Raw genomic sequence first — 23,494 nt, forward strand, 5'->3', positions numbered from 1 at the left:
TGCCATAATGTTCCCAGTTCTTTAAAATTCTCAATGGTGTACAATATGTCATGCTTGGAAACTAGATTTATTAGTAAATGTATCAGTCCAATTAGTTTTAAGTAGGAAAAATCACAATCAGGAAACAACAGTGGCAAAAAAGACACAATTATGCTATAATCTTGGTCACTTCCCATAATATATTCTCCACACAAATATGATTTTAGGTTGAAATAAGGTGACCATAAAGCACAGTGGCTCATCAACTAAATAAACACTACTTGGATGGCTGCGTCAGTAATATGAACTCCTCTTCAGTATGTATGGTCGTCTGGCTTTGTTCACATGTAGCTGTCGTTTCAGAATGTAAGGAGTTTTTCTCTTCATCAGATCTTTGTCTTGGCTTAGATTTTCTGGGTCGTAGAGGTCTTGCTGAAGTAGCTGTGGGCGAGAAGGAGAACATAAGGAATCACTGTTATCTTGAAATTTGGAGCCCAGGGACAATGACCATACGTCCCATCAAAACCTTTCTTTAGGGATCTTATGCCCACTTTAGACTAACTGGAGCCCAAACTGGAGTCCACTCAGAAGTAAGTCCCATTATAGTCAATGAGGCTTACTCCCAGGTATGTGTGGATAGGATTGCAGGCTTAGGGAGCAATCCTAACCCCTTAGGTCAGTGCTTTCCAGCACTGACATAAGGGCAATGCAGCTCCGAGGTAAGGGAACTAACATTCCCTTACTTTGAGGGGACCTCTGAGAGTGACACTCAACTGCAGGATGCAGCACATGTCCCATTGGCACCGCTATGTCAGTGCTGGAAAGTACTGACATAAGGGGTTAGGATTGCACCCTTAGTCTCCCTTCTTCAGCATAGCAGCATAGCCCTAGTTCTACGGAAAGCAACGCTGGACCCCACCACCAAGGTAGTTCACCTGTTCAACCTGCAGATGTCCTCCTTCCTCCCCTCTCCCATCAGCAGTTTCTCCAGCCATAGCGGCAGTACCTTTGCTCTCAGCAACCCCTGCACATGGCAACCACACACCACTGTCCAGCAGTCTCCATCTGTCCATCTGCCCTCCCTCCAACCTTCTTCCTTTTGCTCTCAATCTACCTTCTCTTCTTTCTCCTGCTACACCCACACCCTCTGGCAGTGATTCTCTCACGTTTATCCCCGAGCTCCTTGTTGTCCCTTACTACGATGTAGTTGTGAATCACACCCATCACAAGCCAAAATTCTGGTGTTTACTCCAAACTTCCCAGACCTGTCCAGATGAGAGGCTACTGCTGACACCACAGACTATCTCCTCGAGGGAAATCTTCCACATTGCCACAACACCATATCCAAACCCAGTTTGAATCTCGTTCCTACTACTTGACTCTGTTCAATGTAAATGAATGTATAATGGCTAACTTAAATAAGCAATAGCATAGCTGCAGGATTCTGTGTGTCCATTCCTCGGCTTGGCACCTCAAACCACCAAATCAATTTCCTAACTTGATCAGCAGTGGGGCCGTCCCCTTTGTTTGTTAATAAAAAAGATGCAATGCTACCAATTACTTTTTTTTCTGTAGAGCAGTGCTTATCAAACCTTTCAGAGGCCCAAGAGCAGGGGTGTCAAACTCCATTTCATATAGCAAGCCAAATAGCTTGCTCATGGTGCCTTCTGATGGCCAGAAGTGCCATCATTCAGCAGGAAGTGATGTCATTAAGCAGATGACGGCCAAAGATGAGCACTTGGTTCTCACATAGAAACTCATCAGCTGCAAATGACAGAAGAGAAAATGAGCAAATCCTGACCTATATTTTCAAGATAGAGGAGAGCCCTGTGACCATGTGGGTCACCCTTTCAGCAGTGCCACTTCTTCTGCAGCCTCGGGGAGTGAAAGGGTGGAGCTGGGAGAGCCCAATTATCACAGAGACCAGATAAGGAGTTTGCTGGGGGTGCATCTGGCCCACGGGCCTTATGTTTGACGCCCCTGCCCCAGAGCCTGCAGCCTGATTTATAAATGCCATGGGGTGTGGCTAAAATGGTGACTGGGAAGCAGTGACGTGCAGCTTCCTTAATGCTTTTAAATATATCGATCCTGCAAACAGCTGCTGAGGTTGCTAGCCATATGGGTGGACCGTTTAACTGATCATCAGATGGTTGTGAACAAGCGGCTTTCACGACAGAATCAACGCCTTTATGTAATTTAGAAATGGAGCTTGTCTGGAAGTAATACCCACTTTCTCTCCCTTTCCGCGTCATTATCGAGACGTGACGGTTACTCAGGTGCCAGGGAATGAAACGATGCACTTGCTTAGTGGCACATCAGGGGTCAGCAACTTACGGCCTGCAGGCCAGATCCAGCCCACCAGCCGAAGTCATCAGGCCCATGCGGAGCTCAGCTTCGGAGGTGAAGCTTCCCACCCGTTTGCCACATGCTGGATAGGGAACAGTGGAATTACCTGCCTTTGCTCTGCCATTTCCAGTGGGCAGGAAATTGGGCAGGAAGCTTTGCCCCCCAAGCCAAGCTCCACGCAGCCACTTCAGGGTGCTCAGCAACCCAGAAGCTTGGCAGTGACCCAATGACACAGTCACCATTGAACTTCCAGCCCCTTCAATATTGCCATCCTCTGACTCAAATGAAGAGGAAAAGAATGGAAATTGATTTAACATGAATAAACATGTTCTTCCAGACCAGGGGTGTCCAAAGTTTTTGGTAGGAGGGCTGCATCATCTCTCTGACACTGTGTCAGGGGCCAGGGGAAAAAAAAGAATTAATTTACATTTAAAATTTGAATAAATTTACATAGATTTACATAAATGAATATATTAAAGATGAACTTGTATGATTGAATGAAGGTCTTGCAATAGCTCAAGGCCTATAAAAGGCCTTGCACAAAGCAAGGCTGGCCTTTCCTTTGCTGCCGCTGCTGCATCACAGATGTGAAACAGCAAGGAGTGGAGGGAGCCCTCATCCCACAGCTCATGTGAGAGGTCAAGCAGTCACCCTCATGCTGAGAGCAGTTGCGTCGGGCCAGTGTGGGCTCCAACAAATCTCCGGAGGGCCAGAGGCTCACTGGAGACTGGGGTCTCCCCGAGGACCACATTGAGAGGCCTCGAGGGGCCGCAAGTGGTCCCAGGGCTGGGGTTTGGGCACCCCTGTTCCAGACTAATATGATCAATACAGCACAAAACTAGGAGGCACAGGGACCCTTATCTCTGGCTTTACCTCCCAGTGCTGAAAGGTTCTGCTGTGACAGACTTTCTGAAGCTGGTAGAGGGTCAGCATTGCTTCCAAACTGAAACCATCGAGAGTAGCGGGAAATTGTCTTCTCGTCGCGAGTTCCTCGTCCTCCGTCTCGCTTGCCTCCTCTTCTTGATTGCTTATGTTGGTTATAAGGTCACAAATATTTAGAAGGGTCATTTTCCACTGAGGAACCTTCGCCTTATTCATCTGAAAGATTCAAAATGCACAGTGTGTGTGGGGTTGTCTTAATCTTTTTTTAGTACATTATGCTGTTTGAACAACAGAAACGGTGATCTTGTGAGGTCATTTATTGTGAGCCCCTGGTGTTCTCTCTCTCTCTCTCTCTCTCTTTCTCTCTCTCTCTCTCTCTCTCTCTCTCTCTCTTCTAACCTTGTACATTTATTTCCAAGGTCAGGTAAAGTTAACCAACTGTGGCTACAATCCTAACCACACTTTCCTGAGAGTAAACCCCATTGAACAAAATAGGACTTACTTCTAAGTAGAACTGGTTAGGATTTTGCCTTGTGAGTCCAAAAGGTGTCCACTTATGATAAATAAGAGCCAGAATCTAACCCAGTGGTTCCCAACCTTTTCTACTGGCTGCTCCCTTGACCTAGTGGGCCATTAGCCGCAGTTCCCCATTAGGGTTACAATCCTATACATTGCATAATGTGGCAGGTTTCTGCAAGGATTTCACTGCTCCCCTGGCTGGTTGACATGGCTCCCCAGGGAGCCATGGCTCACAGTTTGGGAACTACTGATTTAATCCAATTTTGCCTGTCTATTCTGAAATACTCCACGCTACTCAGCTAGGGGTGTGCATTCGTTCTTGGAACAATTTGAATCACAGACTATTGTAGACTATTTGTCCCTACTCCAGACATTATAAGAACAAGGAGATGGAGATTTGAATGGGAGAGATGAAACCAAATTGTGGCTTGCTTTCACACTTCTGGTCACATTTATTGAGGGTTTTTATCAGAATTTAAAACAAATTCCTTTCTTTTATAAATTTACAAACAAATTTAACTGCTGTTTCACCACCACTGGTTGACCTGGGCAGGAGCTTCAAAGCACAGCCATCTCCCAAGTAGTGTAATTTTTATTTTACCCATAGTCGTGCCAGGATGTAGAATTGTCCCAGACCAGTGTGGGCACCAAAACGGCCACCACCATAAAAAATGCAGCCAAAGTCACTCTACTGAACTTCTCCCTCCAACCCTCACCCTCCTTTTCCAAATCCAGGACTTTGTTGCATACAGAGGCCTTGCTCCTTGCGCTCAGACCCTCTACACCCTGATATGTTTACACGCTCATTTTTTTTTTGCCCAACGTCGGATCTGAAAAGGAAAATAGATGCCTGTCCCTCATTCTTCCTTTTGCTTCTGAGGGGTCATAGTGCTGGCCAGGCGGTAAATACTGGATTTTCCCACTGGTTTCTCTCTGAGCAGTTGTCACCACCACTAATAGAGAGTATTTCTAAAGGGACCAGGAGTTGGGCAGCCCATGTGACTTTAGTAACTAAGTCTATGGCTTAAAGCAGGGGTGTCCAAAGTTTTTGGCAGGAGGGCCACATCAGCTCTCTGACACTATGTTGGGGGCCGGGGGAAAAAAAGAATCAATTTACATTTAAAATTTGAATAACTTTACATAAGTTTACATGAATGAATATATTAAAGATGAACTTATATGACCGAATGAAGGTCTTGCAATAGCTCAAGGCCTATAAAAGACCTTGCACAAAGCAAGGCTGACCTTTCCTTTGCTGCTGATGCTGCATCACAAGCGTGAAAGAGCAAGCAGTGGAGAGAGCTCTCATCCCACAGCTCACACGAGAGGTCAAACAGTCGCCCTCACGCTGAGAGAAGTTACGTTGGGCCAGTGTGGGCTTCAACAAATCTCCGGAGGGCCAGAGGTTCATTGGAGACTGGGGGCTCCCTGAGGGCCACATTGAGAGGCCTCGAGGGCCGCAAGTGGCCCCAGGGCCGGGGTTTGGGCACCCCTGGCTTAAAGAGCAGACCCTCCAATACAGGAAGGAGCAACAGGTATGATAATTCAATCTGAAGATTCTTTGGAGGCCTGGAATGGTTTTGGATACACGTGGGATTCTCAGCATGACAGACAATGCATTTCCCATGTGCCAAAGACGTTCCAGGATTTAAGCAGGCTGTGTCCTGAACACTGTAGCACTTTGGGTCTCATCCTTGTCATTCTGTATGCGCAACCTCCTGATTTTAGAAATGGGTTATGTCAGAATGCCAGATGCAAGGGAGGGCACCAGGGTGAGGTCTCTTGTTATCTGGTGTGCTCCCTGGGGCATTTGGTGGGCCACTGTGAGATACAGAAAGCTGGACTAGATGGGCCTATGGCCTGACCCAGTGGGGCTGTTCTTATGACTGCGGGTTGTCCCAAGGTATGGGATGCTTCTGAGCACATTGGGATCACGATCCTCATCACCCTGGGAGGTCCAATCATACTTAGAGACCTCCAGACCCTAGTAAACTACTGATGTCACCCCCAGACTACTCATAATTCAGTCATAATTTGATACCTATTCCAGTAGAACACCAATCTGAAGTCTGAGTTTATGTCAATAGTTTGTAGAGAAACTTCCTACAGAGCCCTGAATGGGCAGAGCTGGACTAATTCTCATGTACTAAATGTTATGTGACCGACCTTCCCGCTCCAACAATGAGCTGCCAATCCAGTGGTGTCACTAGTGCTTCTGTCGCCTACAGCGGGAGGACAACGTGTCACCCCTATGATGGACCTCCTCCCATGCAATGGGTGGGGCAATGCACCAGGTGGTGGGCATGATGATGTACCATCGTCCCACCCCGCTGGTTTTTGCCCCCAGTTTCCATCCTCCGGGTTCAATTTCTTTTTGTCTCATCAAGGAAAGCAGCTCTAACTTTAATCAGAGTTTGCTGCACATTGGGACACCTGGGAAACCTGTGCAAAAAAAGAGGTTAGCAGACAATACTTTGAACATAGTCTATTTAATTAGAATAAATATTATGAAATTGAACTCCTAAGCCACTTTCAGAAGACAGGGTCCCTGTTGCCATTTTGAAGTTTTTGTTTTTGTTGTTTTGTCTTTGCTTCTTGGACCCATCTGTTTATTACCTTACGGCAATAATTAAGCTGTCAAATTATTCTGCATGGCTAGACACAGGTCCAGTACCAAATTAACCTTGTTTTGATATGTCTTTTTTAATTATCAGACAGAGCCACTCCATCGTTGTAGAATTTGAATAAGATGTCTATTGCCATTTCAAACCTAGGTGTTATTGAATTAAGCACTAGTGAAATGAAAAAAAAAAAAAAAAACTGTCTTTTTTCTTAATAATTAGGAACTTTCTTCATGATAGAATGCTAGGTCAACTTGGACCTGTGCCAGCTCTATAGCAAGTCTGAGTTGATCCATACAGACAGATCAGGCCCAGGAAGTGGGCTTGGCTTCACCAAGCAGGAAGCGGGCTTGTGTGCTGCCACCAAATCCGCCCCCTCCCAGGCCTGATCCACCCATCTCCAAACATATCCTTTCCATTCAGCCTCCCCACCTGCCCCATTCCACTCCCTGCACCAGATTTACATGCTCCTGGGTGCCTTGTGTGGAACAGCTTCCCATTGGTATGCTAGCAGCTTGTTCTGGCATCCAGAGCTTGATGGCTGCTTTTCAGTCACTGGGACCAGCAGAACATGTGTTCTGCAGCATGGCAACCTGATAGGATCAGCCTGTTTGTCTCTATTTAATAAGAACATAAGAACAGCCCCACTGGATCAACCACAGGCCCATCTAGTCCAGCTTCCTGTATCTCACAGCGGCCCACCAAATGCCCCAGGGAGCACACCTGATAACAAGAGACCTGCATCTGGTACCCTCCCTTGAATCTGACATAGCCCATTTCTGAAATCAGGAGGTTGCACATACACATCATGGCTTGTAACCCATAATGGATTTTTCCTCCAGAAACTTGTCCAATCCCCTTGTAAAGGCATCTAGGCCAGATGCCATCGCCACATCCTGTGGCAAGGAGTTCCACAGACCAACCACACGCTGAGTAAAGAAATTTTTACAAGTTACAAGGTATGAAAACTCCTTAATAACATTCGCTCTGAAGCAGCCACAGAGCTAACATGATCCACTTATATTTTTAATGAAGGTCAGCGGAATTCCGGATATGGATAAAAGTTAGGGACGTAACTCAAAGAATGAGAGATGTGGAAGTTCAAAGAATGTTATGGCAATTGGATGAAACGCTGACCATTGCAAAATGAACCATTTTCATGCAAAGAGTTTTTTTTTAACCCCTTTATTTATTTTTATTATTATTATGGTGGGTATGTAATGGGATTGCTACCTGCAGAACCTTGCTCTTAGCCTCAGACTGTTGGCAAAGTGTCTCTTTCTGTTGCATGGTGCAGAGTTGTCGATCCGCTTGTCGGTTTTCACCCTAAACCCCACGCACCCCATGAGGTTAACGGACCGTGGCGAGGCAACACCTTACTGGCTGGGGACTGCCCAGCTTAAGGCGGGCGGTAGCTGCCCAATGAGATGCAATGATCTCTCCCACCATCGGAAGCAGCCCCTGGCGTCATGCTCTACGCCAATCGAGCAAAGACTTATAACCGGTAAACTGCTGCTTCCCGTGTTGTGCCGACGCCGTATGGCGAAGTTGGAGTGTCCTCTCCAGTGCGCGAAGCCTGGGTAAAGAAGGTATGGAGGATAGGCTGTTACCCATGCAGCAAATCCCCCCTCTCCACGTCGCTGGAATGGAAGTATGTTTATTGGTATGATTATATATAAAAAACCTGCGAAGCCTGCTTGACTAGAGGCAACAATGGGGGAAGGAGAAATCCCTGCACAAGAAGAGAAGTCATCCGCTGTCATTCCACTTTCAAGTCTCTAAAAAAGAAAAAACTAGTGGAAGTTTGGATTTAGTTACCAGTAGCCATTTGGCTACCTTCTTCAACAAAGATTAGTCCAAAAGAAGCCTCTAGTCATCTGTCTAGTTCAGGGGTGCTCAATAGGTGGATCGCGATCTACCGGTAGATCGCGAGGCAAAATGAGTAGATCACGGCGTGCCGACCCCCCCCTTCAGGTGCCTCTGGGAGGAAACGCCGGGAGTAAGGCCCATTGTACTCAATGGGGCTTACTCCCAGGTAAGTGTGGCTAGGATTGCAGCCTCACAGCCTAATCCTAGGCATGTCTACTCAGGAGTAAGTCCTGTTATACTCAGTGGGGCTCAAGGTACACCAACATACATTGTACACATAAATGTTATATGTTATGATGGTGCGAACATTGTAAAAAACAAACTCTGGTAGATCTCCGGGCCTTGCTGGGTTTCAAAGTAGCTCTCGAGCCAAAAAAGTGTGAGCACCCCTGGTCTAGTTGAATTATCTCAGATGGCTTTATAATCAAACTTCAGTGGAGATATGGACTTCTGCTTGGAGATATGGAGATATGGAGGAATCTGCTTTAATGACATCTCTGTTTTTGCTGGGTTGGATTTCAGGTTGGCAAGGCAAAAGCAATGGATTTCCGCAGTTTCTCTCCAATGGCAGACATGCTATGCGAGCAGGACAAGCTTTCTGAACACTTCAGACATTTCAAGAGGCTTTACATCAGACGGCATGATGTAAACTGAGAAGAACTGAGAACCTTTATGGAACCTTTTCGTTCCCAGCAGATGGTGATGCCTTAACCAGACATGCAGAAAAAAGGCAGAGCCAAGATACGATGTATTTGCTGTATAGCTTATAAAAAAGGAGGCTAAGCTTCGAAGTTGAAGTCAAAAACTACAGCTACCCTTATAGCATTTATCTTTGATAGTGCCAGTGATGTCGCTATGGGGGTGAAGGGGGGGTGAGGGCGACGCTGGGTGACATGCACGGGAGGGTGACACCACTGCTGGCCAAAATTTTTAAAAACCTGATATTTTCAAATGATACCATCATGTTATATATTAGTCGGTGTGTAATTTCATGCAGAATGCAATGAAATAAACTGCATTCAAACAGCTCTGTACGATCAAAAGTCATAACCAAAAATCCAGTGGGGGAGGGGCAATGGTTTATCACCACACGCACCGCCCGGGGCATGGTCTCCATCATAAGGGTCACATGCTGGCCTCCTGCACCAGGTGACACAAACCCTAGTGACGCCACTGGATAATGCATCTATTTCTTACAGGCAAAAGACCTCTTCTGCATCAACAGGAAGTAGAATCCTAAAAGGTACTGGAAATCTACATCTCTGTGGGTCAAACAAAGCAATACCTTCAACCTACCATCACTGAATTCTGCACTTGGAATTCCTGATGTTCTTTTTTTTCCATCAAAAGCAGCTAGGAAGAGGGAGCTAGATGGAGGCCATGGCGTGAAGATGGAACTGTTCACCCCTTCCCCCCACTTAGTTTTCCAGTCCAAAACCACCACCCCCCCCCCAAGCTACTATTTGCACCTAAATAAATAAAGAGCATAAGATGCAGTTTTTTTGTGCAGAAATCCACTTGGAAGGTCCCTGTCTTAACAATCCTTTCCTCCTGGGTACTACTCTTGTCCATAAACCCTGGTCCATCTTTCTCCGTGGCACAAATCCTATACATTTTTGAGTTCAAAAAGGAGAAAAACAAACAAATAAAAAGCACCCTCAAAGCGACGCAAAGCGCATGCAATTCTTCAAATCACAGGCACATAATCGAATTGCCATTGGAGAGTTTTACACTTGGTAGCTCAATAGTGATAATTACATTTTATCGTACAAGCAGGGTGCCAACTGATGGCCTTTGGGCCATCTCTGGGCCCTGATTAATCTTCCTCGGTTTCGTAAAGACCTTGGTACAAAATGTTTTGCTCGGTTTTGTTCATAAAGGAAAACAAGCGGCTCCAAAAATGGGTGAGAAATTTCTCATTGTAACCCAAGCCCCAAGTCCCTTTCCCAGTCCAGTCCTGCAAGTTCTAAAGAGAAATCAGTGCCATGCTGCTATATCTTCTCAACTTCTCAGCCCTGGACAGCTGAGAGCTCCCACCAGACTGCTGTAGCTCTATGGCCACCTTTCCCTGACAGCACCCAGCAAAGGCACAACCCTTGGCCCTGCTGATTTGGAGTGTGTGGGGTTTTTATTTAAAGTATTTTCCTGTTTAACTGAGGGGAAGGCCCTCCCAGCATGTACAATGACACTCCCAAAGGGTACTCTTCCATCTAGCATAGCTTCATACAAGACACTCAACTTCCCTACAGGAATATACAAAGCTGTTTCAGAGGTGTAGCTAGAGTATTGGATACCCAGGGTGGGCTACTCAAAGTGGAAGGTAGACCTGGCCTCCACCTCAAGATTCCCCCCCCCTCCCATTGGGGGCCAGGTCTACCCTTTGCTTTGAGATGCCGGTAGACCTGGCCTACACCAGGGGATATCAAGACAGAGGCTCAAGATGGGTAGCCATGGCTTTGAGCAGCTGGCAGGCAGGTCAACCCGCTGCTCAGTGGTATATTTGATACCCCAGGTGTCACTTGGTGATATCTGGAGGGTGAACTGCCCTCCACCCTGCCCTTGCTGCACTGCTTAACTGCTTTCTGCTGAGTCAAGCTCAGCATTCTCTGCCTTTACAGGCAGTGGTTCTTCAGGGTTCCAAATGGAGGTCTTTCCCAAGCCCACCTGGAGATGCTAGGAACTGAAACAGGGACATTCAACATGCAAAGCAGGTGCTCTTAGCATTGAGCAACAGATTAGATTCCCCACCTCCCTATTTTCATTGGCTGAAAAGTGAATCCAGGGCCTTCCACAGGATGATACTGAACTGCCAGTACAGTGATACAGGGAGTAACAGCCCAATCCTGAGTAGCCCAGCACCCAGTACGCCCTACAAAATGGCAGCACTTGCATCCAATGGACACTTGCAACTCATCAGGGGGAGCAACTCCTCAGGGGAAGGGGATATTTGTGCCCTTCCCCTGGGTAAGGGAGCAGGCCCCACAATGGGGCTACTCGACTCTGCACTGGCTATTCAGCCAGTTCGGAATACAGCAGCCCCATGTCAGGCCAGGAGGCCCAATGTGGGGGTCTGGATCTGGTGAAGCAGAGCTGGGTCAGTGCAGGCTGGTGCTGAGCCGGTGCCCATGTTGAGCCAGTGGTGAGTATCACAGGTGTGTCTTACGGCATGTTTGTGACTTTCAGGACTGGTGGAGGGCTGGCACTAGCCCAACAGGATCAGGTCCTAAGGTTGCAATCCTAAACATACTTTCATGGTAGTATAGTTGGCTATGGTATCGCGCTCTGAATGGTGGTTCTGGAACAGCATCTAGTGTGACTGAAAAGGCCGATTTGGGAATGACAATCCCTTCCACACTGGGAGCAAGTGCAGTCTGTCCCTGGTATGTCTCCCTGGCTATGGGCCTTCCTTCTTTGCATCCTTCCCTTGGTCTGTTGGCGAAGTGTCTCTTCAAACTGGGAGAGGTCATGCTGCAAAGCCTGCCTCCAAGCAGGACGCTCAGAAGCCAAGGTTTCCCATTTGTTGAGGTCCAATCCTAAGGCCTTCAGATCCCTCTTGCAGATATCCTTGTATCGCAGCTGTGGTCTACCTGTAGGGCGCTTTCCCTGCACAAGTTCTCCATAGAGGAGATCCTTTGGGACCCAGCCATTTTCATGGTAGTAAGTCCCTTTGAATACAATGGAAAGTACTTGCAAGGAGACATGCATAGTCTAGTTTACAGCTGGGGAGGTCCAAATAGTAAGAAAGAATCTCCATTTCCCAGCATTGCAAGTGTCCTGCACCGAGCTTGCCAACTTCATACTGCAGGTAATTAATGAGAAGATAAAGATCTTCCCATGAAATAGGAAGCGGGTGCAAATGTATCTGTTGGACATTAAGCAGTACCTCTGAAATGTTTTTTCTGCTTGTATCATTCAGGTATCATGCTAACATTTTATTGGTTGTAAAATGGCTTAAAATACAAGGAATTTACCACTGCATGACTCACATGGGAAAAAATTGCTATAGCAGTATCACCTTATTATAAAGCATTTTGAAGAACTCTACCACCCTTGGATGGAAAGGAAATGAATATATATGTTCAAAAAGATTTCTAATTATAATTACCTTCGTTTTACCTGTTCATTTTTTTTTGGAGGGGGGGTGGACCAGGGGGGTCACTTTCCTCAATTTCCTGGCAAAAAGTGGCATAAATGAAGCACCCGATTGTCACGATACTATATTTTAAAAAATTTATAATAGGGTATATCTTTGCTCTGTTGGTCAGCAAAGTACAAAGGCAGAGAGAGAGAGAGAGAGAGAGAGAGAGAGAGAGAGAGAGAGCTATAGGTATCTCTACAGATTCACCTTGAGTCTGCTCTATGGACGTTGGCTTAAATCCATCTGTTCCAATTTAACAGGTTTAGGACTTAGGCTGCAAACTGTTAAATGTAAATAGCATAGCCTGGATACAGAGAAAAGATTTCATAGCTGCTCCAAAAAATCTTATTAAACTACAGAATATTTTGCAGAATAGTCTTACCCTGTAATATAAACCAGTTTATATCAATTGATTTCCCCCCCCCCCAAAAGTAAGTTGATGTAACATCAGGGAATAGCTATCCCCACTTTGTTCTGAGCCCAGGGGCACCTGGGTAGCTGCTGTTGGAGATAACAGGTTGTAACCAAAGGTTTCCTTCCTGCTGAGAAAACTTTAAGATACAACACAGAGTGCTAAGCTATGGAGATATTTGGACTGATCTTGCTAGTTCATATATGCTGGTCATATGAATTTCAGTTGATGGCTTCAAAAAATGATAATATTGAACCTAGGTAGCCAAAATTAAATTAAACTAATCTTTTTCTTTTTGTTTTTCTTGTTTCCAAAAAAGAAATATGAGCAGCTGTGCATCAAGAGTTCTTCTTTCAGCCTGTGCAATAAATCTTCTGACAGCAAAGTATTAGATCTGTGCTTACATTCCCCGAGTCATATATGAAGGAGACATTTCGGTACAACTTTTTTGGCTATCTGCCTGTCAAAGCATGTGTTCTCCATTTTGATATGTCACCTGTGGGATACTAAGGCTGTATATTTGAGACAAAATATGAAGGATGCCATGTTTCCAAAAACAAAGGAGACATAACTCATTGATTTTGTAGGGTTTTTTCTGATACTTTGATGCTCGTTAAACACATACTGTTCAGTTCAGTAAGACCTAAACACATACTGTAATATATACAAAGCCAGCAGTACATAGTGTGGTATAAAGTGCCAATTTTACATCTTATTATTTTTAATAAGGTTCTAATATAATTAGATGATGAAGATAATGTAGGTTTCATCAGACAGAAAAATATGTTACTCAAAATTTGACTAATTTTAATCACCCCATAATTCCAGGCAACTTGTTCAGTGAATGTTAGGATGAGAAAAAGTTATTTCCTATCAACTCTTCACCCAGTATTAACTGTCTTTCACCTGTAAGACAATTTCACACAATGAGGAAAATCTTGCACAGGCTATTTAGATTTCAGTTGTGGCTTCTTGTTGTGTACTAAAGCATCTATGTTTGCAATGAGAAATCATGCATTCTGCAGCTATAAGGGGTAGGGGTGAAAAAAGCATTACCTTTGATGTATACATATTGGTCAATAAATCTGCTTCTAAGGCTTTCATTTCCTCTTCTGAATCTGCAAGTTAATCAGAAACACATGTTTACGATTTAATTATAAATCACTAGTATTTGGGTTTCAACATATAAGATTTAGGGATATCCTTTAAAGGGATTTGAGGGTTAAGCGCCGGCTAAAATAAATGCTTGGCAAGTGTTTTGCTGTTTAATATATGTACCCTGATTTATTCAGTCTCCCTTGGAAAGTGTGGCCTAGTATTGGTCAATTGCAACATTTGAAGACTATCATCAACATCAAGGGGCAAGAGGAATCCCACTGGTTTTGTTGGGTGGGATTGGGTTTGGAGACTTGGATTGCAATCCAGTGCATGGATTGGGGTAAAATCCATTTAACACAGCAGAACTTCTGAGTAAACAAGGTTAAGATTGCTCTGCTAATTGTTTCATTAATTCCTTCCTGCAAGTGACCAGCATGTAAAGTGTTAGAGGTAGCTGTGCAGTTTTTATTTTGATTTTTTTGTTTGGAGTAGGTCTAAAAAAAATTGCCAATGGATACCAGTGAATGAGTGTCTTTTTCTAAGTGAAGATCTAGAATTATCCAAAAAATATTCAATGAGTTTACACAGATCTGAATTTGCTTTTTTACCAACTACTATGAGTAAGGTGGAAAGAGATTTATGGTTTTCTGCTGATGTAGCTGACCCCTAGTAGTTAATGCATTAGTAAGTCCTGCCATGTATTTCCCAAGGAAAGGTCAATCTGGAAGAGTGAAGTGTGTGTATATAAGAAATATTGTATTTCTACACTGACTTGCGGAAGAAAGTTTTTTGTATTCTGAACCAAAAGAGCTCTGAGATTGTGACTAAAGCTGCAATCCTATGCATCGCTTCCTGGAAGAAAGCCTCACTGAATAATGGGACTTACTTCTGAGTAGACATGCATAGGATTTTGTTGTAAGACTACAATCATATGCATACTAACAGATAGTAAGGCTACAATCCCATACACACCTGAGAGTAAGTGTGACCATAGTAGAACTTTCTTCTGAGTAAACAAGCATAGGCTTGCACTGTAAGTAATAATTAAATCTTGCTTCTGAGTAAATATATACAGAATTGGGATCCATTTTCCATTGAAAACAATGGTGTGAAGATTAGTTAAAGCTTAACTTGTTCCATTAGTTTCAACAGGACTAAATTCTGACTAACTTCAGCTGAATTATGACCAAAATATGTAAACATACATGGATGCTTGATGGATAAGGAATTTTTCAAGAGTACTAGGAACTGAAAACAGCTAGTAGCATTAATAGCATGGTGATCTTTTACCATAGTAGAATAATCTGTTTATCATATCTGTCTGTGTTCCTGAGCTCACACTATCAGGCTGTCTTTAAAAGGCAGAATAGAAATATTTTAAATAAATAAATAAGGTTCCCCCCCCCAATGCAAATTTAGAGCAGGAAAAAGGTTCTTTATAGAAAGGATACTGCCTAAAGGAGACAGTTAAGAGAGCCAGAGAACTTGGTAAACAATAACTAAGATTACTTGGAAACTCTTAGGTAAGGTTGTATAGAGGCACAAAAGCTTTTTTTTTTCCTTTTCAAAAACTACCAGTTTGCACCTGCTTGTAAGAGAGAATCTGCTAAACCAGAACAATTACTAATGAGAAGAGGTGTTAGAGGAGGGGGGAAAAAAGTGTTAAGATGCTGAAAACATAGAGCAAGCAAAAACAGGGTAAATTTTATTCTGGGAAGAACTGAAGGAGGCACATGGAGTAGGTAGAATCTAAAAATGATTCTGTTGTCTATTTAGAATAAGTACAAAAGACTCAGACTATCTGCATGATAATATCTTCAATGACACCTTAAGAGGAAGAACTGCCTTTGCATTCTGTATGGATAAAATGCTGTTCAATTCACAGAATCCACAAGCATGAGCCTTAGAGCATTATCATGTCACTTTTGATGAATCATAATCCTAAGATCTGGCTTTCATCATTCAGGTTCATTTAAAGCCCAAATTCTAAGCATATTTATTCAGGAGTACCAAATTCCAGTGACTTGCTTCTTGACCAGGAATATACTTAGGATTGCTACATATGTTACATGATTTTAAAAAGGCAAAGAGTTCAATGGCGAGTGTTCAACCATCCCTAGATTTGTCCATGAATCACAGCAAGTATGAACCCAGCAAAGTTAAGCACTTCTCAAAGTTGCACTTATTTCAGTGCGAGAGATTTGGGTATGTGATTCCACTTTCCATTGAAATAGATGCAATATAAAAGTGCTTAACTTTGGCTGGATTGTGTGATCAGGCACAAGATACAACAAAGCTGTCGATTTGAAATGTCAGATCTTCAGATAAGTGTACCACTACCTTTATGGCAAAACTAATTTCCTTCTGAAAAGCAGAGCTATTCCAATACAGAGAAGAGCCCCTGCCATTTTGAAATAGATCCCATTTCTCCCTTTCTGAAATGCCCTCCCTTTCTCATTTGACTTTTGCATACTTTTAAATAGCACAACCCTGTGATATACTTTTAAAGAAAGAAGAATTAAGTTGAGTTTGTGCTACTGACATCAGTGGGGTGAAAGCTCTGATCCAAATTGTTCTGATTACCCATGGATTGCATGGTTAACACCTCCAAATATTTCAAGCTGTACATCTGTTGAACAATGTTTGTTGGCTCTCCTTCCCCTCCCCAATACAAGTCCATAACATGTTGTCACCTTCGGATTAAAATAATTTAAATTGGTAAAAAATTTGAATTCTAGATACAAAATTATGCCTGGAGTTGTGACTTGTCTCTAAATTGCTCTATGAAACATTTTCATGATTGTGATAAGCTGCTTTAGTCCATGTGTGCATTCTATTTGAACTAGATCTAACTTACTTTAAGGGTCCCAATCCTGTGCCATAAGAGTTGTAGACTATTTTTGCACTACGCAGGTTGCAGCTAAGAAAAAATTATGTTCTAAGGCAGTAGTTCCCAAACCTTTTAGCACCAGGACCCACTTTTTCAAACAACACTCTATCGGGACCCACATAATAACCAGTAAAACACCCTCAAATTTCATCTTTCTATATTTACACATGCTTGCAAACTGCAGGAGCTCAGCTCCTTGCAAGGCAGTTAGCAGCTATCTTGCAAACTGCAGGAGCTGAGCTCTTTGCAGGGTAATGAGCAGCTCAGTATCTGACTTTTCAATAGCCTCAGGGCTTGAGGCAATTAGTTATCTGATCTCTCCATCACCCTTTGGTGACCCAACAAAAATCAGGTTGTGACCCACCCATGGGTCCTGACCCACAGTTTGGGAACCACTGTTCTAAGGCAAATGAAAATCAATTTCTTAAACATAATTTGAAGGGGCAGGTTGATTTTCAATAATTAATCTTGTAGTAAAGAGCCTCAACATTCCACCCTCCCCCCCCCCCAAGGATAGTTTGCCACTACATTTATTTTAAGCCTCTATCTTCTCAGTCCCAATTGGGGGGGGGGGTATTTCTGAGCCTTTTGGCTTGAAATAAATGCCATGAATGCGTTTCAGCATCGGACAGACACACTTTTCGTCCCACAAGTCAATCTTGCCCAAAGTTTTAGGCTGAGACTATTCTCTTCCTTGTTGATCTTCAGCCTTGCATATTGGGATTAGAGCAGAACAGCCCTGCATTCTCACCCTACTGATTCTTACAAAAGTCTATGGGGTGAAACCCTTCACTCTCAGAAGTGCTCTACAGAGGATATGACTGGATGTGTGTATTGAGCAAAGGTGAGCATCAGAACTGCTGAGATCTCAGGGATCTTTCAGCAAAACCCTATGCATGTCTACTGGGAAGGCAGTGAATCCAATGGGACTTTCTCCCAGGTAAGTGTGTAGTATTTCAGTGTCACCGGTATGGGGATTTTCAGTTATGTTCTATTCTTCTCTTTATTTAGGGGGAGTGAGTGAGTGGCGTAGCTAGAGGGGGTGCAAAGCACTGAGTTTTGCAGGGAGCCTCACCACAGCATGCAAGGGGCCCCAAAGAGAGGGGGAAGAGACAGAATGACCAGAGGACACAATGCCTGTACCTTTAACCACTGTTTAGAAGAGGGAATTTGGGCAGGTGTAGCTTTTATAGCCCATCCATGTTAAGCTGCACCTGCCCAAATTCCCTCTGCCATACAGTGGTTAAAGGTACAGACATTGTGTCCTCCATTGTATCTGATCACCTGGGGAGGGGTCCCTTGCACGCTGCTTAGTGCTTTGCACCCCCCTCTACCTACACTACTGGAGTGAGGGGGGCGGGAAGGTGTCCCTGCAGTGCTAATCCATCGGGATCTCTCCATAGGTTTGCAGATGCGGTCCAGCTGTTCGCCCAGCCCCAGATCCTGGATTGGAGGGGGTCGCTGGATTCCGGTCGCTGGAGAGCAGGTTGTCTCACTGGATCCGGGTTTAGCAGAGCCAGAAAAGTCGTCCAATCAAGGGGTCACTCCATAGGGGTGGACACCAACCAAGGGGTCGCTCCAATCAAGGGTGGACGCCAGTGGCGTAGCTAGAGGGGGTGTAAAGCACTAAGTTTTGCAGGGAGCCTCACCAGGGTGTGCAGGCGGCCCCCTCCCCTTCGGAGCCAGGCGATTTGTGAAGGGGGGGGGAGGGACGGATCCCCAAATTTCAAGGCAGGAAAGTCCTGTGCAACGAAACCGACCCCCAACCCCAAAGCCTGAACTCCAGCCACAGCCCTAGACAAAGACTCTGTCTGGGACCAGCCGCGATTCCTGCCTCCCCCGCTTTGATTGCCAGCGCGCCCTGCTCAGCGCCGATTGCCCCGCGCCCGTGCCCCGGTCACGAACCCAGAAGCTGTACGCTGGAGCGCTTACCTGAGCACAGGCTCCAGGAGGCGAGCGCCAGCAGCAGCCCGCACACCATCTGCAGCCTCAGCCGTGCCATCCTAGTGCCCCTCTAGAGAGCCAAGTCCATGCAAACAACGCCGCGGGAGGGAGACGCCCAGGAGCGGAGCGACTGTCCAGGCGCACCTCCAACCAGCGCCCGGAGCGGATCTCGGAAGGATCTGGACCACAAGGGGAGCGCCAGACCCTGCCCGGAGTATATAAGCCAGGGGGGGCTGATGTCACCAGCGCCAGGCAGCCACTGTCCTTGCCCGAAACGCCCCCCCCTTCCCCCTCCCCTGCTCCGGAGTGAAACTGACGCGGTTCACCGATTGTGTTCACACTTCTTGACGCAGACGGGGGGGAGAGAAGGGAGAGAGGTGCCCAAGAACACCCCAGGTGAGGAAGCCAACACTGCCCCCCACCCATGTACCCATTGCAGAAGGACTTGTTCCCATGTGCAAAGAATTCAACCCCCCCCCCCCCCCAAATTCTCCTTCCAACTTCTCTTGGCTGCTGTGTTTCCCTGCAAGGGTGTATAAGCAGCATGTATGTAGATCTAGATTGGGTACTGCCCTTGGTCTCTCTAGGGGTCACTCCAATCAAGGCTAGACGCCAGTGGCTAGAGAGAGGGCAAGGCACTAAGTTTTGCAGGGAGCCTCACCTTGGCGTGCAAGGGGTCCCTCTCCCCTTTGGAGCCATTCCAGGCGAGGGAGCAAAAAACGAATGCCTCTGTTTTGATCCCCCCTTCTGAAATGGCTCTGAGGGGGGCCCCTTGCAAGCTGCCCCTGCAACACTTAGTGCTTTGCACCCCCTCTAGCTACGCCACTAGTGGACACAGAAGACGGAATCTGTTCTTCAAACCCTCTGGCACTATTATAGTGAACTCCGGCATTCCTATCCCACACTTCTTCCAAGATGCCCCAGGGCAGTGCTCTTTTTATCCTCACAACAACCTTGTGAGGTAGGTTGAAGCCAAGCTCCCCCACTGAGCTTCACTGCTGCCAAGAGATTTAAATCCAGGACTCTCTGAGTTAGTCCAGCACTGAGAGGTGCCAGGCTCAAGCCTGCCTAGAATATATGTGTGCCTTTGGATCTAGCAATCCTGTCTTCCCAATCCTATAGCTACTGTATGTTGATATGTTGACTCAGGAAGAACATACACTCTGTAGACATGAATGTTATCACTTCATACATGCTAGTGTGAAGCTCCACAGAGCCTTAACCAAGAATTGCAGTGATACAAAGAGGAGCTTTCCTTCCAGAGCAAACAGCAGTTGGGGAGGGGGGGGGAAGAGTCTCCATTGGGACCATGGAGGGGGGAAAAAGTTAAAGTTCCTTTCCCATGGAGTCAATTCAGATTGGAATATTGCACAGCTGCCATTTTTTAAAAATTTGTAGTGGTTCAGGAGTTGAACTTGGACCTGGAAGATCCAAGTTCAAATTCCCACTTAGCCATGAAGTTTCATGGGTGACCTTGGGCCAGTCACAAGCTCACCTACCTCACAGGGTGGTTGTGAAGACCAAAGGAGGGTAGAAACCATTTGCACCACTCTGAGCTCCTTGGAGGAAGGGAGGTACAAAAATGTGTAAAATAAAATGTTGATTGATTGATTGATTGATTGATTGACTGAAAGACAGGCAGGAAGGCAGATTCAGCCCCCATCACAATTGTCTAGTTTGAGCCTATGAAAAGGTATTTTAGTCAGATGACAGTAAATAATTTCTATCAGATGATGTGCTGGAGTTGAAGCATACCTGGAAGCCGTGACCGAGATCTGTGTGGGTTGTCTGTCCTAAACAGTGATAAGGATAATGAACTTGGCATAGGCAGTTACATAATTTTTTAATTATTTTGTTGGTGTTCCAGTGCTGAGCCGTAGCATTCAGAAGTGGTCCCACAGCTTAGTCTCCAAAAGGCTGCGGTCATCTTCCAAAGCATCTCAGTGCATCTCTGCAAAGGGAACTCCAAAGCACATTCTGAAAAACTGTACTGTACGCACTGACAAACCTTCAGCAATATTGCTGTTGAAATTCATTGATGGAGAGTGAGAATACAGTGGGATTATGCACTTCATTTCATTACAATATTTGAAGAAATTTTAATTAAAATATTTTGATTTTTTTTTTTAAATGGCTAAAATTTGATGTACAGACATGCCTTGAATGATTTTTCTTGCAAAGAGACAAACCTGCAAATCTTGCACAGGTAAAGACAGGACTTGCACAGAAGGAACTGACAGCCCAATCCTATGCCTGCCTACGCAGATGTAAGTCCCGTTAGAGTCAATCGGGCTTATTCCCAGGTAAGTGGGGATAGGAGTGGGCTGACAGTTGCATCATTCCAGGAAACAGTAATCTTAGTGATTTAATAATGGGTAATTGATGCTGCATAGGGACCATATGTTTAGGTAGCCTTAAATGAACACGGTAAACACTATATTGGGACACTGTGATGGAGAGGCAGTTTCTCCAGCGTTCCCCCTTTCCTCCATTAGGGGGCAGAGTGGAAATATGAGAAAAAGAGTCTTTTCTATGTGCAAGTGGGAAAAGGCTTCATCTGCTCTTTTGGGGATTTTGGTGAGGTCTTTCTCTGCATTTTGATTACCGATTTCTGATTTATCTACTGGATTTGGAAACCACGTTGCAATGGCAGGAATGATCCATCCAAAGTGGAAATGTCCATTCTTTCGCCATGAAGCAGGAAGATCTAGAGAACCAGAAAAGACAATTCATGGACAGAGGTGAACCACACATTTCTTTCTAGTTCTAGTTCTGGCCCTAGTTTCTGCAATATATGCAACAAAAGACTCCACTGGGTAAAGATAGGAGGGGAGCTCAGTGCTGAGAACCATACTTAGGGCCCAATCCTCTCCAACTTACCAGCACTGATGCAGCCACAGTACAACTCTGGGGTAAGGAATAAACATTCCCTTACCTTGAGGAGGCCTAATTGACTGCACATCTTGTTGGTGTGGCTACATCAGTGCTAGAAGGTTGGATAGGATCGGTACTGGCGATCCTGGCCCTTGTGCCACCTACAGCCAGAACCACAGGGTGCCACCCCACCACACCGCCACTGAGTGCTGTGCCCATCCAATGGGCCTTAAACTCCATTGAAAACCGGAAATGGAGTTTAAAGGCTTCTGGAGGCCTCAGAAGGCCTTTGGAGGGCCGCTGGGGTCACATGCAGCCTCTCAAGCTCTCTGAAAGCCCCCCGGATGGGGGCAGTGGGTGACAGGGGGCAAGGAAGGTGGTGCCAGCCCCAGAGGCGTGGTGCCCTGGGGCACTAGCCCCCTTAGGAACACCACTGAGAATTGGTCTTTTACAGCCTAAGCCTATGCTTGATTACGCAGAAGTGAGTCCCATTGTCTCCAGAGGGGCTAACTCCCCACTGAAGACAATTGGACTTACTCTCAGAGATGTGTGCATAGGATAGCCACTGGAGTGATCCTTGGACTTTTGCTTACGAAAGATCTGGCCGATTTTTAAAGAATAAAACCTCCCTGGAAAGAGCCTGAATTTTTCAAGTAGGGGTAGTTTTGCTGTCTGCAGAAGAGAACTTTTCCTCCCCAGTCGTGATAAAATATTGTTTTGTTATATATTCTATAAAAGGCAATCATACAAATCCTTTGGTTGGGATATTTGAATTGAATATGATCAAGACCCTAATGTTCAGCAACATCAAATATCTGTCATGAATGGCAACAGTGATCCCAGGTCATGAATGGTTTCACGGAGGCTGGTGGTCAATGCCCAGCAGAACTGAGTGTAAGATAGAATCATCAGATCCCAACAGGAGACAAAGTGAGATCTTTCTGTTAGGCAGTTCTGAGATAAAACTGCTTCCCAGTAGGCTTTTCTGTCTTCCTTCCTTGTGGCTGGGAGAGTGCAGCGCCTTACTTCAGGTGCAATGGGTAAGCATGGAGAATTAATTCTGACCACACTAAAGGAAGAAATTAAAGACTGCTCTCCCCATCCCACATTTAGGATCAAAGTGCACTGCCAATCCCACTAAAGTCTGGGGCACCAGTTTATGGACTAGGATGCCCATTCTGTGATGAAACAGCATATTGGTATTGAAAATAATGGTGACACAAGAGACCATCTTGCATCAATATATAAGATGGTCATGGAAGTGTTTTGTTTTTGTTTTCTTGGCTAAAAGTCAGCATGGTTTGACATGCAGTGTGGCTTGATGTACCGCAAATGCCATTCTTTCGAATGGCTCAGTAGTGTTCTCAATTGTGACACAGCATGTCTTGAAAACTTATCCTAAAGTGGGTTAAAACCAAAGGTGTTGGCTACAATCAGCTATATGGTGGACTGGACCATTCACCACTAGCTAAATTCACCACTATGATTCTGCAATCTTGGACCTTGATCAAATAGCTATATTTACATTTTGGATTTTTGGAACAGTTCATTTATACGTTTACTATGGCCACAATTGTGAAGAAATAATTGTGCACAGCACTTTGGACACATTCATTGCAATGGATAATGAATGGATTTTTTCCCAAAAGTCCAGAAAGCTGTTATGTTTGTTTTTAGTAACACAAGAGTATTTGATTTAAGAAAAATGACATTTATGGCCCAATCCTATCCAATTTTCCAGCACCGGTGTAGCTGCAATGCAGCCCCCAAGATAAGGGAACAAATGTTCCCATACTTTAAGGCAGGGGTGCCCAAATCCCGGCCCTGGGGCCACTTGCGGCCCTCATGGCCTCTCAGTGCAGCCCTCTGGCTCTCCAGAGACTTGTTGGAGTCCACACTGGCCCAACGCAACTGCTCTCAGC

At 45.1% G+C, this 23,494-nt stretch overlaps 1 protein-coding gene across 1 annotated transcript; it reads right to left on the minus strand.

The window, feature by feature from the left end:
• Nucleotides 1-273: 273 nt before the first annotated feature.
• On the minus strand, nt 274-18,756 carry NTS (neurotensin). The gene is made up of 4 exons (XM_066634425.1): nt 18,687-18,756; nt 13,823-13,884; nt 3,199-3,423; nt 274-420 (listed from the first exon to the last, which is right to left on the minus strand). Exons 1-4 carry the CDS (start codon nt 18,754-18,756, stop codon nt 274-276), a joined length of 504 nt encoding a protein of 167 aa, XP_066490522.1.
• Nucleotides 18,757-23,494: the final 4,738 nt, after the last annotated feature.

The sequence above is a fragment of the Tiliqua scincoides genome, chromosome 7 (genome assembly GCF_035046505.1).
Source record: "Tiliqua scincoides isolate rTilSci1 chromosome 7, rTilSci1.hap2, whole genome shotgun sequence".
In the NCBI taxonomy this organism is placed as follows: Eukaryota; Metazoa; Chordata; class Lepidosauria; order Squamata; family Scincidae; genus Tiliqua; species Tiliqua scincoides.